Here is a 13879-nt window from a genome sequence, read left to right as displayed (position 1 = left end):
TGTGCCAGACTTTGTCTTTTCTCAAAGACGTGACTTCCTGGACAAAACCAGCAAAAGCTTCAGGGAAGCTACTGCGGCTAGCCCCCTAAAAACACTTCAGCAATTCACTTCAGCCAGGCTAGCTTGTTCCCCTGTTTCCAGTCTTTATGCTGAGCTAAGCGAACCGGCTCATCAAGGTGGCTGGCAATAGCTTAATGTTTAGTCCTACCGCACACGTCATGTGGTCTCAATCTTCTCATCTAACTCTCGAAAGCCCATTTGCCAAGCTGTTGAACCATTCCCTTAAAAGACTATTGAGATAAAAAAACACTTATACTTAACCATCGGACCCTTTGTCCCATCATTTTCACACAAGTCTAGAAGCAATGGCTTATCAGGTAACAATCATCTAAAGTACTTTATCAACTTTCAAATAAACACATATGATCCAATAAATGTTGGAAGAGTTCAAAAAGGGTTATGGAATAATGTGCAGTCCCTCCTCCTCCTCCTCCTCCTCCTCCTCCTCTATCGCTGAATGATAGCTGGGAAAGATCAGCTGTCAGCACTAAACTGCAGCAATAGTCTCCTTGCTATGTGTTGTGTAGCACTCTGTAAACCAGGACTGATAGACAGGGAAATGTCAAAATGGTATTTTACAAGAAAGTCAACATCGTTGAAACCCTGCTGTCAGAGCTGTATAATACTGACTGGTTGTCTAACTCTGAAATATGACACGACTATCGATCTTTCTCAGAGTCTTTCAGATTCTCTGAAGGAATTTACAATGTTCTGCTGAAACACATCCCACAGACACTGTATATTGGGAGTGCTGTCAGTCAATCGTCATAAGTTTTTTACTCAGAGTTTCCAATTTATCCATACCAAATGGTGACTAATATATTCAGAGATTGAACACTGAATTGCTGTTTACTGTCAAATGCAGTGTGCTAAAAGCTTGTTTCACTTATCAGGTAAATGATATGTTTGTTTTGAATTCATCTTGACAGAAAAAAACCCCACACATTTTGAGAAAAGCGATGTAAGTAAATGTTTTGTTGTATCAGAAACTATAGGAAGGTCACGCCTATCCGTTTCTTCTTCTTACCTACGAGATCCCACTCCCCGTTGGGTATGTAGGTGGAGATGTCCACAGTCCATCATCTGCAGGTCCAGCAGCCAGCCGTTGTGGGTCCAGGAGCCAAACTTGAGGTCACACTTCTGCACATCGAATGGGAACCACCGCACATCGATGTAGCAGGTACTCTTCAGGATGCCTGGAGAGAAGAAGTTGAGGAAAGTTAGTTTTGGCACTGAACGCTTCCTTTATTTTGGTATTTGCTTTGCTTATTTTTTTTTAAAGTCACTACTGCATTTTAATATTTCACTCTTTCAAGCCAGTCAGGAGGAAATCTAGCTGAAGTAAAATATGCCAACAACCCTCAGGCAAAGTGTTTCTGACGCATCACAGAGGAATACATCAAATGATTGTAAAAGTCCCCCTGTTACTGTTTTATTATTGATCAAAAACACTCCAATTCTTGTTTAGCTTTGAGTAAAAAAATCACCATCTCAAAGTAAAAAAAAGAATAACAATTTGCTACAACTGAAAAATTAAAAGATTAACATAAAAGATTTCCATATAAAAATAATCTGAATAATCAGCATAAATCACAGAATTCTGCGGCTGAATTTGGTTTAAAAGTGAAAGTTTTAGAAAGGTCACACATAACTGTTGTTTCAGTAGTGTTCAACAAATGGCAGATCGTATAATAGAAGACAAAAAGAAAAGTCAAGCTGTTAAAATGGTGGTTGTATAAAACCTTAGTGTCTAAAAGTCTTTTCTTTGACCTTTTGCCCAGTTTTAACGTTGGCACCTAAAAGTCTTTACACCTGCAAATCTACACCTGAAAACCATGAAATGTTACAATGATCGGGTTAAAGATATTTCTAAAAACGTTCAACCACGGTACAACAGTGGTAACACAGTGATAAGATTGAGAAAATGAAATTGAAACTGGGTTATAAGTAGAACATAAGATGTGTTACATGTCTCACCTGGTGGGATGTACTGGCAGGATCCTGAAGCATTTACCAGCACGTTTGTATGGAACGTAGCATCAAACCTCTCATCAGCACTACAGCGAGAGAAGAGTGGATAATGTGAAAACATTTAAACAAAATGTCCTCAAAACAAGGAAAATAGGAAGACTTCTAGAGATAAAGACAACGTGAGGAATAAAAGGGCTAGAGGTTATGAAGTGGAGTGGGAGTTAAGTACAAAAGTAAAGACAGACACAAAGAAAACAACAGAAAATAAACAGTAAGTGAGAGTGAAGGTGACAGAGAGGTAGAGACAATGGGGATTAGTGTAGATCCAGACAGTGTTTAATTTTACTGATCATCCTAAACAAACATGGTGGTTTGCCATCGAGATGTCCTTCTAGGGATTTTGTACACCCAAAATAAGTACAGACATCCTAATCACAAAATTACACATTTCACACAAGAACAAACTTCCTCACTGGGAACATTCAACATTGGATTTTTTCTTCTTCTAGAGACTAAAACCTGAAGGACTACATACCTGAGAACAGCCATTCTTAGACTGTAATTGCATTGTACAGAAATATACAAATTTCAGCTCTGGCTAACTGAAGACAAGACAAGAGTTTTCTGAGGCACCGATTTCAAAAGAACCCAAGAAAGACATTCAACTGCGTAGTATTCGTTAACTAAAAAGCCCTCAGAGAGCACCTCCATGGAGGCCACACAGTCTTAAATATCTGTCATCTAAATTTTGCCGCACCTTCAAGAATTTGTCGACCAAACGGTTACAAAAATTATAATACATATTTTTAAAGCCAGAACTAGACGACACAAAATCTGTTCAAATCTTGGCGGAAGAATCAAGGAATAAAATGTTTTGCACAAACTTTCCACAAAGTTTCTTTAAATATGTGAAGTATTTTTTTGTGCGGCTCTAAGGATGGCCTTTTCATTTACTACTTTGGTCCAGACTGAAATATCTACTGAATGGATTGCAATGACATTGTGTAACTAAATATATTGTTCCCTGAGGATGTCTTTGGTGATCCCCTCACTATTCCACCACCAGGTTGACATTTGTGGTTTTCGAGTTAAATATTTGATGGATTCCTACAGACATTCATGTTGCGCTGAGGAGGATGAATTGTAATAACTTTGTTGACCCTTAACCTTTCCTCTAGCATCCTCAGAAGGTCCACATTTAATTAGTCCATTTAGCTGAAAGCACAGCTGTGCCTAAGTGCAGCTTTACAGAGCTGCTGGCATGGCAAACAAAGGCAAACTGATCAAATTGATACAAAATCATACAGGGCTAAAAGAATATTCTATAATATGTATTCATTCCTTTCAGTACGCTGTGACCCCTATAAACAAAGCTCTGATTGAGATATACTGAATGGAACACATTTTGAGTGCTCATCCAGAGACAACACAGCCTGACTCATACTAGCAACATCTAGTATTAGTGCATTTCTACCACTTACAGTACGAGATTGGGTAGCAGTGGGAGAAAGTGGGGATCAGGCTTCTTGTTCGACAGGTGGAACATACATTTTGGCAAAATGTGCTGGGAACAAGCCCAGGAGGCACATAACAGGACAGAGCTTTGCCCAATGCAGATTTATAGCCTCCACATCAATAATCTAAATCTAATCACTCCTTTCACTTAGCGTTGTAATGGTATTAATACATCCACCTAATGTAACATATACATTGATTGGGTAGCATTAGCGTTTTAAAACTGTTTCGGGAACCTTTTCGAGATGCGAAAACTTATACTAAAACATGTTAGCACACATGAGCATCACAGGAGAATCCTTGAAGCGTAATCTTAATCAGATCAGAAAGTAAGTAGAACATGTTTCAAAAAGGTCATTTGACATGTTGAAAAGATAAAGACATGATGAAGGTGTTGAATCCCAATAAAGTCTTTTTCCAGCATAAGGATTCTTCAATTACATTTATTTTTCTTAGATGTGAGCCAATGTGAATGAAAAAACTAAAGATGCTTTTGAGATTACTTCTAAAGCAAAACATGTTGCCAAAAGTATAAACTCACTAAAGTTAAGAGAAACAACACAAAACAATCAGAGGTAGAAGTGTAGTAAGACAAATAGGTCTTCAAAATTGATGCATTTCTGTAAGTCTGTTAGTACAGTAATTATAATTTTAGGTAAATGTATATCATTTTCTTTCAATGAAATTGCATCACCCACATTGACATTTCACGTATGTGAAAACACTGTTACAGTATGCGTTAAAACATTGTCAACAAGAGATGGGCTAAGGTTGGGAAAGACCGCATTGCATTGTATTTATTCATCCATTCCAACCATCTCTACGTGTAAAGAAAGCAGCTCAACAGCGGGATGGTTACATTATTTACGTTAAAAAAACAACGAAAGCAGAAAACACCGGCCCTTTGTGTTCCAGCCTCCCAAGTGTCTGTAGATGCCCAAGACGGGACACATGGTTCCTATATTATTCATCTGAAATGGGGTTAGGTTTGTTGCAGTGCTGACTTGGGAACATACTGTACAGAACAGGCAGCTGTCTACCTTTTAGATCCTCCACCAGTCCTGCTTTCCAGTGCTTCATGTCCAAACAACAGCTACCCTGCTGTGGACTGAAGAAACAGACTATCCTGCATCGTGTATAGTAGGTACATGAACAGCCATTACTTTGAAAAGTCTCTGCATATAAAATAACATCAAACTCAATCATTGATATATGGCCTAAGGTGTTGTTGTGCAAACTACCTTATGATCAAACAATATGTCTGTTATGAAGTCCCCGGGCTGCGTCTTCTTCTGAACCTCACCCAGAGACTCCGAGACAATGAGATACTTTGAACTGCTGTTTGCTGCATAGGCATAAACTGTCAGACATTTCCTCTCCAAAATATCTAAAACACAGCAGCACTCAGCTGGAGGATTGTGACCTTTGGTTTCTTTGCACTACCTGCGGCTTGTTCCCCACCAGAAAGCTGACATTCTACGTCCCTCGAGCCAGTTTTATAGACAGAGATCAGCACACCAGGGACCCCACCTTCACCTGCAACATAACTGACGGCGCACCAGACCTCTACACCAAACTTTACAGGAGGTTGGGCTAACATGGTAACACCTGCAAGCTACCCTCCCAGGCTTATCTCATGAAGAGGACCCCACGCAAGACTGCTTGATCCAAAGGTTGCTATTAAGTCCGGAGTATGAAAAGTGTCAACCACGTCTAAAGGAAAAAGTATTTAAAACTCTTCTGAAACAGCTACTCTTGAAGGTGAGACCAAATGGCTGGCGTCTTAGGGCAAGACAAAAGGAATCATACAAACAAGAATAAGGGAATATGCTTTTGGACAGTCTTTCCTGAGGGCAATGTATTGTGTTGTACACACAAAAGATGATGGAGGTAGGGGTGAAGAATGAAGACCTTGACACCTTCACACACCTCGCCAATTGTTTGTTATGGAAAGTTGCTAAATTGTTGAATCCATCTCCCCAAATTCCAGCATCAGAAACGCTTTTTTGACAATCTTACAAGCACTTTGTTTGAAGCTGGGCGTTCAGACCAAAAGCAGAACAGGATGTACTGGTTCTGTTAGGATGATCCAGGAACCCCAATTTAACTCACAGATCAAGGAGTTTGAAGGCGTATCATACTGTGTGCAACAGATTGTGAGGGAGACGGTAGAAAGTAAAAAGCCATCCACCAGGAAAGATACATACTGTATCTGTATTTGATTGGCCATCACAGCATCTTGCCAAATGACATTGGGTTGCAGTCTAGCCAAACAACCCTGTTTGTTTTTTTGCTGGAGCCCAACGCCTTGTCATCCATGCTGCGTTGTCGTACTGGCTTCATTCTAATTAACGAGGCTGCTTTTTTCACGCAGGGTTTAGGTCGGTCTGAACATTTCTTTAAGGCGGCAGTAAAATCTGCACGACTGCTAGTCAGAAGGTCGAATAACTTTGGAAACTCCCTTCCCCCACACCTTTCCAATGTCGGAATTAGGGGGGGGGGGGGGGGGGGCTGTGTCCGACAATTTCTGTAACCTTCGGAAAGCGACAATGTGACATTAACACCCACTTTATTGGATTGGTCGACTGTGTGAAGGAGAGACGGGAGCCAGAAATTCACTTTTTACATTCTGAACACAACTATTTCTGCACCACACTGTGACTGCTTTCATAGTGTTCAATGCGCCGTTACCACCATATTTTAACGATATCACGTCTCCCCATGTGGCAATTCTTAGAGGGTTTTTGCTGCCGTTTGTTACTTTCTCAGTTAAATGTTTTTCTATTTATACAACTTTTTGTAGTTTTTATACTTTTTGCCTTTTTCCCTGCAGAAGTCTCGCTACGACAATGACCTAATTTCCAGATGGGGATCAGCCAACGTTTATCTTATCTCATAGTTTTAATCTCTTTTTCTTGCTCGCTTTCTTGCTTCATAAAAATAGAAATGAATTATTGTACTCGTGATTTGTACTGCACATACACGGACTGTCAGTTTCAAACTGGGTCTGTGTCAGGACTATACTGTCGTTATCGTTAGCTATCGCTGATCCCAAGCATAAGCTGCTTAATGTTCTGTATCATCCCTGTTAGATAGCCAAACCTCTCCTTGTTCCCTCCGCGCCGCTCATGCATACATATGCACCCCCCCCTCTTAGAAAAATCTACACTCACCTTGAAGGTACAGCTTAAAGCCAGCACCATCAATCAACTCTGCCATGAATCGTGTTTTCTTTCCCCCATTACAGTTGTGATTATTTGAGTGCGTACGAGTGTGATACTAAGGAGGCATGAGAAGAATTAATGCAATAAAAACATCTTACTCCCCCGTTAAATACCCTCTCTTGGAGCTTGACAGTTTAATAATGGTCAACAATCACACAACCTTTTCTCCCCGATGCCTTTTTAAAGTAAGCAACTCTATAAAAAAAGCTGTTTTACTCACATAAGAAAGAGAACCAGGCAAACGCTACTTTGGTATTCCCTTGCACATTAATATGATTTATGTTTAGTAAGGGAGCTCCTCATGACACTGTGAAACTGTATAGAATGCTTTCCATTACAATAACGTGATAACAGACGGTACAGCATCTGATTTTCTTCACTGCATTTTATCTAATGTATTATTCTATCTTGGTGTTGCAGGCACAAAAATGTAATCTTCTCGTGCAAAAAGAAGTTTGAGATAAAAACACGAGACTAATGTGAAAGGGGAGCATATTTTCATTTGTCTTTTGTCTTTCCCTCCAATTGTCCTTTAGTACACAGTGTTCCTAGATAGTTTTTCAGCTGAATGAACAGGACTAAGACCTGTATCGCTCACATGTGCCAGACAAAGTCATGTGACCCACTGAATGAACAACATAACATAAGGGGCACAAATGGTTATTTGTTGCTGTTTTTTTCAGTATGTCACAGCTGCTTAGCAAGAGGGCACATGTTCTGGATGTTTACTGTCTGTAATAAATGATCAAACTTCTCATTGGTAAACTTAAGAGATTCTCAGAAACACCTAGCAACCTAAGTTATTTGAACAGGCACAGCTGACTCATCTCCATCCAAACAGGAGAACGCTACAATGGCTGAGCAGGTTAAATAAGAAAGAGTGTCAGTAAGGCTGACCGATGAATGAAAGGAATCAAAGAACTCTTCGGGAGACATTATTCTCTTTCTCACCATGAAAGTCCCATTCTTTGACAACGGTATGAAAAGAAATGAGCTCAGCCAGATGAATGTTTCCAATAAGACCTGTATATTTTGATATTATTGTGAACCATCTCAAACATGCTGAAATAATATGATGAAGACTAAAATAAAGGACAAAATAAATAACTAAAACATTGCATCAAAAATGAAGGTACGTTACAGAATGTGTATTAATAATGTGATGTAATGGGAACATCAGAGAAATCTGATTACATATCCATCCAGCAGTGTTTCCAGAAGACTCATTTATACTGCCTATTGCAGGCAACAGATGCAAAGCCCCATGGGAGTTACGGTTTATGTCCTCCCAGAGGGAATCGGCTCAATCATCTCATTTAACGAGGGTGTAACCAAGAGTGAAATTTCATCTGGGGAATATCTCTGTTCCTGGGTAAACAGAGCTCAATGTATTGTATGTATGTATGCATGTATTATAGTAAACAAATTCATATAAGTAGAGGGGAAAAAAGAGAAAGACATGAAAACATAAACAATAGATACAAATAAGGAGAGTATGCAAAAATAGAATAAAACAGCAAGAGCAGTGACAGATTAAGCAATGTGCTGATCACGCCAGTGGATACTTATCAAATAAGCTAATCTAATTTGTAAGAGTAAAACTGAGCTATGTGGGTGATTTTAAATGCAGTATGGTGCGATGATAAATCACTGTCAGCACAAAAGTAGAGAGATTCTGAAATTCTGTGGAGTAGAGATTAATTATACCAATACTGATGTGGCACTATCAAATATTTCATATTATTTTCGGAAGAGGCTAGCTCCAGATATACAAAAGTAGATTTAATCAATACAACTTTAATAACTCATAAATAGCTCGTGAAAGAAAGTATAAGGGATGGAAGTAAGCGGAGTAGTCTCATAGCAGCGGGGAGTGAGGCGGAGGGTGCGCTAGCTAGCTCATTCTTGACTCACTTGGTCTGTAATAATAAATTCATTCAGTACTCGATCACTTAGTCAGTGGACGTTGTTTTTGATTGACATCATGGGTGAAAGTAACAAAGATTGCGTGCTGTAAATGATAAATGTCAGCCGGGTGTAGTAGACAGTAACACAGCTCAGTTGATTATCAGAGCAACAGTGTTTCAAATTAATTGTCAATCAAGTTTATCAAATTAAAACAATTTGTCCTCTATGTTTCAATTCAAGTACATGTTATCTCTTCCATTTTTAATTTGTAAGCCTTATGTTTTGTAACTGCCGCCCCTTGATGCCATTTTCCTGACATGATAAATGGCAATTTTGATTTGTGACAGATAAATATAAGATGGGGGAAAATCTCCATTTTTATCAATTTATTTGTGTTACTTCCAGCCCTCATAAGAATGCAACGATTGGGGTAGTATTAAGTGGCAGAGAGGAGGAGAGGATACAAAACGAGACATATGGAGATGAGACTAGGCAGGTTGTGTACGAGCGTACCCTACCTGTTGTAGAGCAGGATATCTGGGACCCATACCAGATTGGAAGGGAAGCGCAGGTTCTGAACCCCGGGGTAGGTCTCTGGGTTCCATGAAAGGTAAATGTCTGTCCAATACTGAAACGAACAATAGAGAGAGTTAATGAGACAGACGATGAGGCGAAGACATAAAAACGAGGACTAAACACAAGACAACAAAGTGAGGAAAATGACAGAGGTTGAACAAACATGATTTGAATGCCACATGTAAAGCTCTAAACTGTCTGTTTTTGGTTTGTATCCCAGCCAGGTAAGCCAATTAGTTGCTTTTGTTGTTGATACTATTATTAGCAATGCTGACAGCCCTGACACCAACGCACGTTTCACGGCTTACATAGTGTTGGTACAACGCCACGAAGACTGCATATATCATCTGTGCGTCATAGCATCTTTCCTAAATATATAAAACATATCCTGGCGCACAAGAGCAATGCAGAACTTTCTTTACAAATATGATCAACCGGAAAAACATCAGAAGTCTAACATTGTCCCTTCACCCAAGCTATTATTCCTGTTCGCTCCAGCTCTGCTAATAAAGCCTGGCAGTGAAACCTTGCCAAGCCAACAGTTGTTAGCACTGACCCCTGCACGCCCATTTGAGCCTCCATGGGTCTGTATTCAGCACGGGGCTAACTGAGCCCAGCGTCAAAGAGTTTAAAAGCACAAAGAGTAAGAGTGTGTCGCTTCTGTGCCTCTTTTCACGACTTACAATACGTGACACGAAGATGTCTGATCTGTGGGAAAGTATACTTATTCGTGTGTGTTTTGGCATGTAAGTACATTTATTGTGTACTTATATATTTATGTTTTTTCAGCTCAGTTTGTCCTTCAACAGGATTAAGGTGGAAGGTTGTAGCCTGGGCCAAGGAAGAACCCATGGATCCCCATCTACACAAATGATGTTCTCACTTTTGTTAATATTGCGAGATAGGGCATTTGTGCAGCATCCATGTGGAGTCAAAGTAATCTTTGTAGCGTTTGGTATTTCCACATAAAGCTTCGACTTATAACTCATGAACACACACAAGTTGGAAGAAGGACTTCCCAACTCTTTGAAATGGGACAATCCAAGGAGCATGTGGATGCACACAGTGCCCTTCTATTTACCGTTGTTTCTTTCTATGGGGTCGTGTATTTTATGTGTGAAGTAAATGTATAAAGGTCACATATAGATGGAGGCACTCAGATGTTTTAGCCAAAAGGCAGATCCTCTATGGAGCAAACGCAGTCCCATTGCTAATGTGGCCACAGTACACTGGGCACATCTGTGTGTGCCCGTATGTCCATGTGTGTATGTCTGTGTGCATGCATATGGATAGTATGCGATGTGTATTTTTTGTGTTTGCATGAATGTGCTTTAGGGACGGTTAAATGTGTGCATGTTTCCGTGCACACATTTAACATTTAAGTCCTTCTGTGTATATGTGTCTCTGTCCATATTGTGACTTCACAATCAACACAAAATCCTTTACAGACACTGACTGAGTTGAACCGTTTTAAAGAAATGCCATTCATCTGAAGTGGGCCTGTGGACATATGTCTCCACTCACGCAGCTAATGACTTAATCACTACACTTGTCATCCGTGGGCCTTGGCGGTTTGGTGCTACAGAGCTTTCTTTTGATGTCGTACACGTTGGCTGGCAAAGCACAACTAACAGCCAACAGAGCAAATTACAGCTCAGTGACTTTGTCGTCTGTCAGGAATAGACGAGGAGGACACGAGGCTACGTAAGGTAACAGCTGTCTAAGAATAGGTTTGGATTTACGTAAGAGAAATGTAAGAAAGCGTCACTAATTTGAAACAACTAGATTGTTATTAAGAGAGTGTGACCTTCATTCTCTGGATGCAAGCCCCAGGATTATACATTGTAGGGTGTGGAATGAAAATGTGCAGAAAATATATCCGAGAAAAAGTAAGAGCTGAAGTAGTTGGGCAGATAATCTAACTTTTAGTACTGATTGCTTTTGGTTATTTATAATGACCTTCTGTGCATCTCTTGGATGTGAACGTAACCTCGTCCCAACAAATCTGCTGCCACTGCAAATCCGATTTTTTTTTGTTTTTTTAGATCTCTCTTTTTTAGATTTCTGCCGTTATCCCAACACAATGGAAGTGAATGGAATTCAATTTGAGGTGCTCACAGTTATTCAACAATAACATTTATTTCCTTAAATAGTGTCCAGGGTCGCTGTGGATAAACCACAGACCTCACTGTGAAAAGGTGTTAAAGGGACTATTTGTCTGTGGTAGAAAGTAGTTCCAGTGAAATTGGTTGATTTGTGGATTATTACCCGGCTCCCAGGACACATTACTGATACATTTTGAGCCCAACACACACAATTGTATTCACCTACATTGTAATCAGATGGTGGCAAGAATATCTATGAAAAATATCTAAAAATCTAGGAGAAACCGTTTTTTGGGTCATTTGGGTGAACTGACCCACATACCTTCCAGCAGCCTGGAGGAGACAGAAGTATCACCCAGTTCTTAGACAACTTAATCTCATTACAATTCTCACACTTAAAAACCACATAAAACCCTATCCATTGGGATGTGGGACATTCATTGCCTTATAAAGCTGTAGCCTAATCCTTAAAGCCTGCACAATGCAGTGAATGTGAAGCTGCTCTCTCTCCATCTGACTGTCTGTGAGCTACTTAATGTACTTCTCAAGTCTCCTTCAAAATCTGCTGCATCTGCAAAGCCCCCTTAAGCCATTACACCAAAGTGGATGCTCGTATTAAAGAGGTGGTTCCCTGAATAATTGATTAATTCATAACTTGTAACCCAGTCAGCAGCCAACTCAACCTGAATGAGTGTAGTCTGTGACATCCTTAATGGGCTGTCCTCACTGGGGCTGCTGTGATAATGAGGCTGGTGTACCTACTCCACTGGCCTGATATAATGCATTGTAATGCATATTTCTTGTAACTTATCTTCACCTTTTCACAACGGGACAGATGTGCTGTAGCGGAGCTAAGTAGCCAAGTTTCCACATGCTTAGATGGCAGTACAGATGTTAATTGGAATCTGACGATTAGGTGTTCAGCTTAGCAACTGTAACTAGGAACGGGAGGTCTGTAAGGCTTGCTCCACATGCCGAAGCGTGCGTAGGGCTGTAGTCAGAGCAACTCGCCATTATGAGTTTGGAAGGTTGTGCCTTTACAAAACAAAAAGCAAAAATCGTACTCATGTACTACCTAACTGAGCGTCAAGAGTTAACATACATTAAACTATGTTTGTTTGTGGGGTTACAGGTTATGTTAAACACATTTTTAAAGATTTTAAGTATATATACTGTATATATTATTGGATAGCAACAACTTGGTACCTTTTTTGGTACCACTTGGGGGCTCCAACCGAGCTGAGCCGATACTAGAAGGTGGAGTTAAAGCACTGATTGGTCAGTGAGAATCATCACCTCCTGCACAAACCTAAGCCAAGCTACTATCAATACTGACTGCACTTTTTTTATTCACTCGACGTAGATTTTTAAAAATGGCAGCCTGCAAAACTACGATGTAGGTTCCTCAGTTTGTTTGCCAATGAAAGGATTCAGAGTCTTGCGTTGAAGATGATGTCACAGCACTTTGACGTGGCGTCGCTATGGGCATCAGCTGAGATTCCTGCATACTGTCTGCAGTGGAACATGAAATGGAGAAAAGGACCTGGTTCCAAAAGTGACACTGTTGTCAATCAACACATGGAGCTAATGTTAGCTTCAATAGCTAGCTACCGCTGATAAAATCTGCAAGCATTATGCTACTTATCATTTCAGCCAGCAAAATCAATGGTTGCCAGAGAGAATTTCTTTTTTTTTAAGTTCAATTTCAATTAATCTGCACCATTATTGTGCATAACAACAGCAACTAATGTAAAATATAAAGGGTTTAAAAGGCAAAATGAAGCAACCCATGGAAATATTTTGTGAAAATATCTTTGAAAACATGATTTGATGGCTTAATAAGATATTTTTATCCTCAATCTTCTGTGACCTCATGCTGAGAATAAATATTTATAATGCTAAGTATAATAAAATAATAAATAACCGACAAAATATGACACAAGCTAATGATAAGGCCTTTTCATTTTGTAGAAAAAGAACACATTTGACACTACTGTCTAACATTAAACTTAAAGCTTATATTTTATTTTGTCACTTGAGGCCTTGGAGGGTCACTGAAGTCACATAACCTTTTTTTGTTTCAAACTAAAGGTTATTGGGTGCATATATGTGAATACCTTTTGAAAAAGAAATATGAATGGCAGAGCCCACAGGGTACAAACATGACACACACAATTTCCAAAAATACACAAAATGACCATTATAACACAGTGATCACTTGGAGTGTTTGGAGAGGAGACATACCAGCTGCAGCCAGGCATTTGTGATCATCACCTGGTTCTTTTCATCCTGGATGGAAACAAGCGGACAGAGAGAGGAAATAATCAGCAGCATGTAGACGTGGCTGTAGACAGATAGTGAAGGATATTATTCTGCAGGGCGAAAGAAACATGTCTGGTAAACATGAGGTAAGATTACGAGACAGATCGGCTATGAAATTAAACTGCAGCCCCGATGACTCAGAGCCGGTGTGCTCACTGAATGACAATGACAAACTCAGCTTTTTTCCTCTTTTTACGA

The 13879-nt window shown here is 39.8% G+C and overlaps 1 protein-coding gene across 1 annotated transcript in view; it reads right to left on the bottom strand.

Annotated features, from left to right (window-relative positions):
* The window catches only part of LOC115008388 (neuronal acetylcholine receptor subunit alpha-7-like), a 42401-nt gene that overhangs the window by 11246 nt on the left and 17276 nt on the right, over nucleotides 1–13879 (bottom strand). The window contains 5 exon segments of the mRNA XM_029431974.1: nucleotides 1088–1133; nucleotides 1135–1256; nucleotides 2038–2117; nucleotides 9197–9306; nucleotides 13604–13648. Of these exon segments, the coding sequence (XP_029287834.1) occupies nucleotides 1088–1133; nucleotides 1135–1256; nucleotides 2038–2117; nucleotides 9197–9306; nucleotides 13604–13648 (403 nt within the window).

Source organism: Cottoperca gobio, chromosome 1, assembly GCF_900634415.1.
Source record: "Cottoperca gobio chromosome 1, fCotGob3.1, whole genome shotgun sequence".
Classification (NCBI taxonomy): Eukaryota; Metazoa; Chordata; class Actinopteri; order Perciformes; family Bovichtidae; genus Cottoperca; species Cottoperca gobio.
Note: the sequence above shows the minus strand (reverse complement) of the source record. Positions and strands in the feature narration are given on the sequence as shown.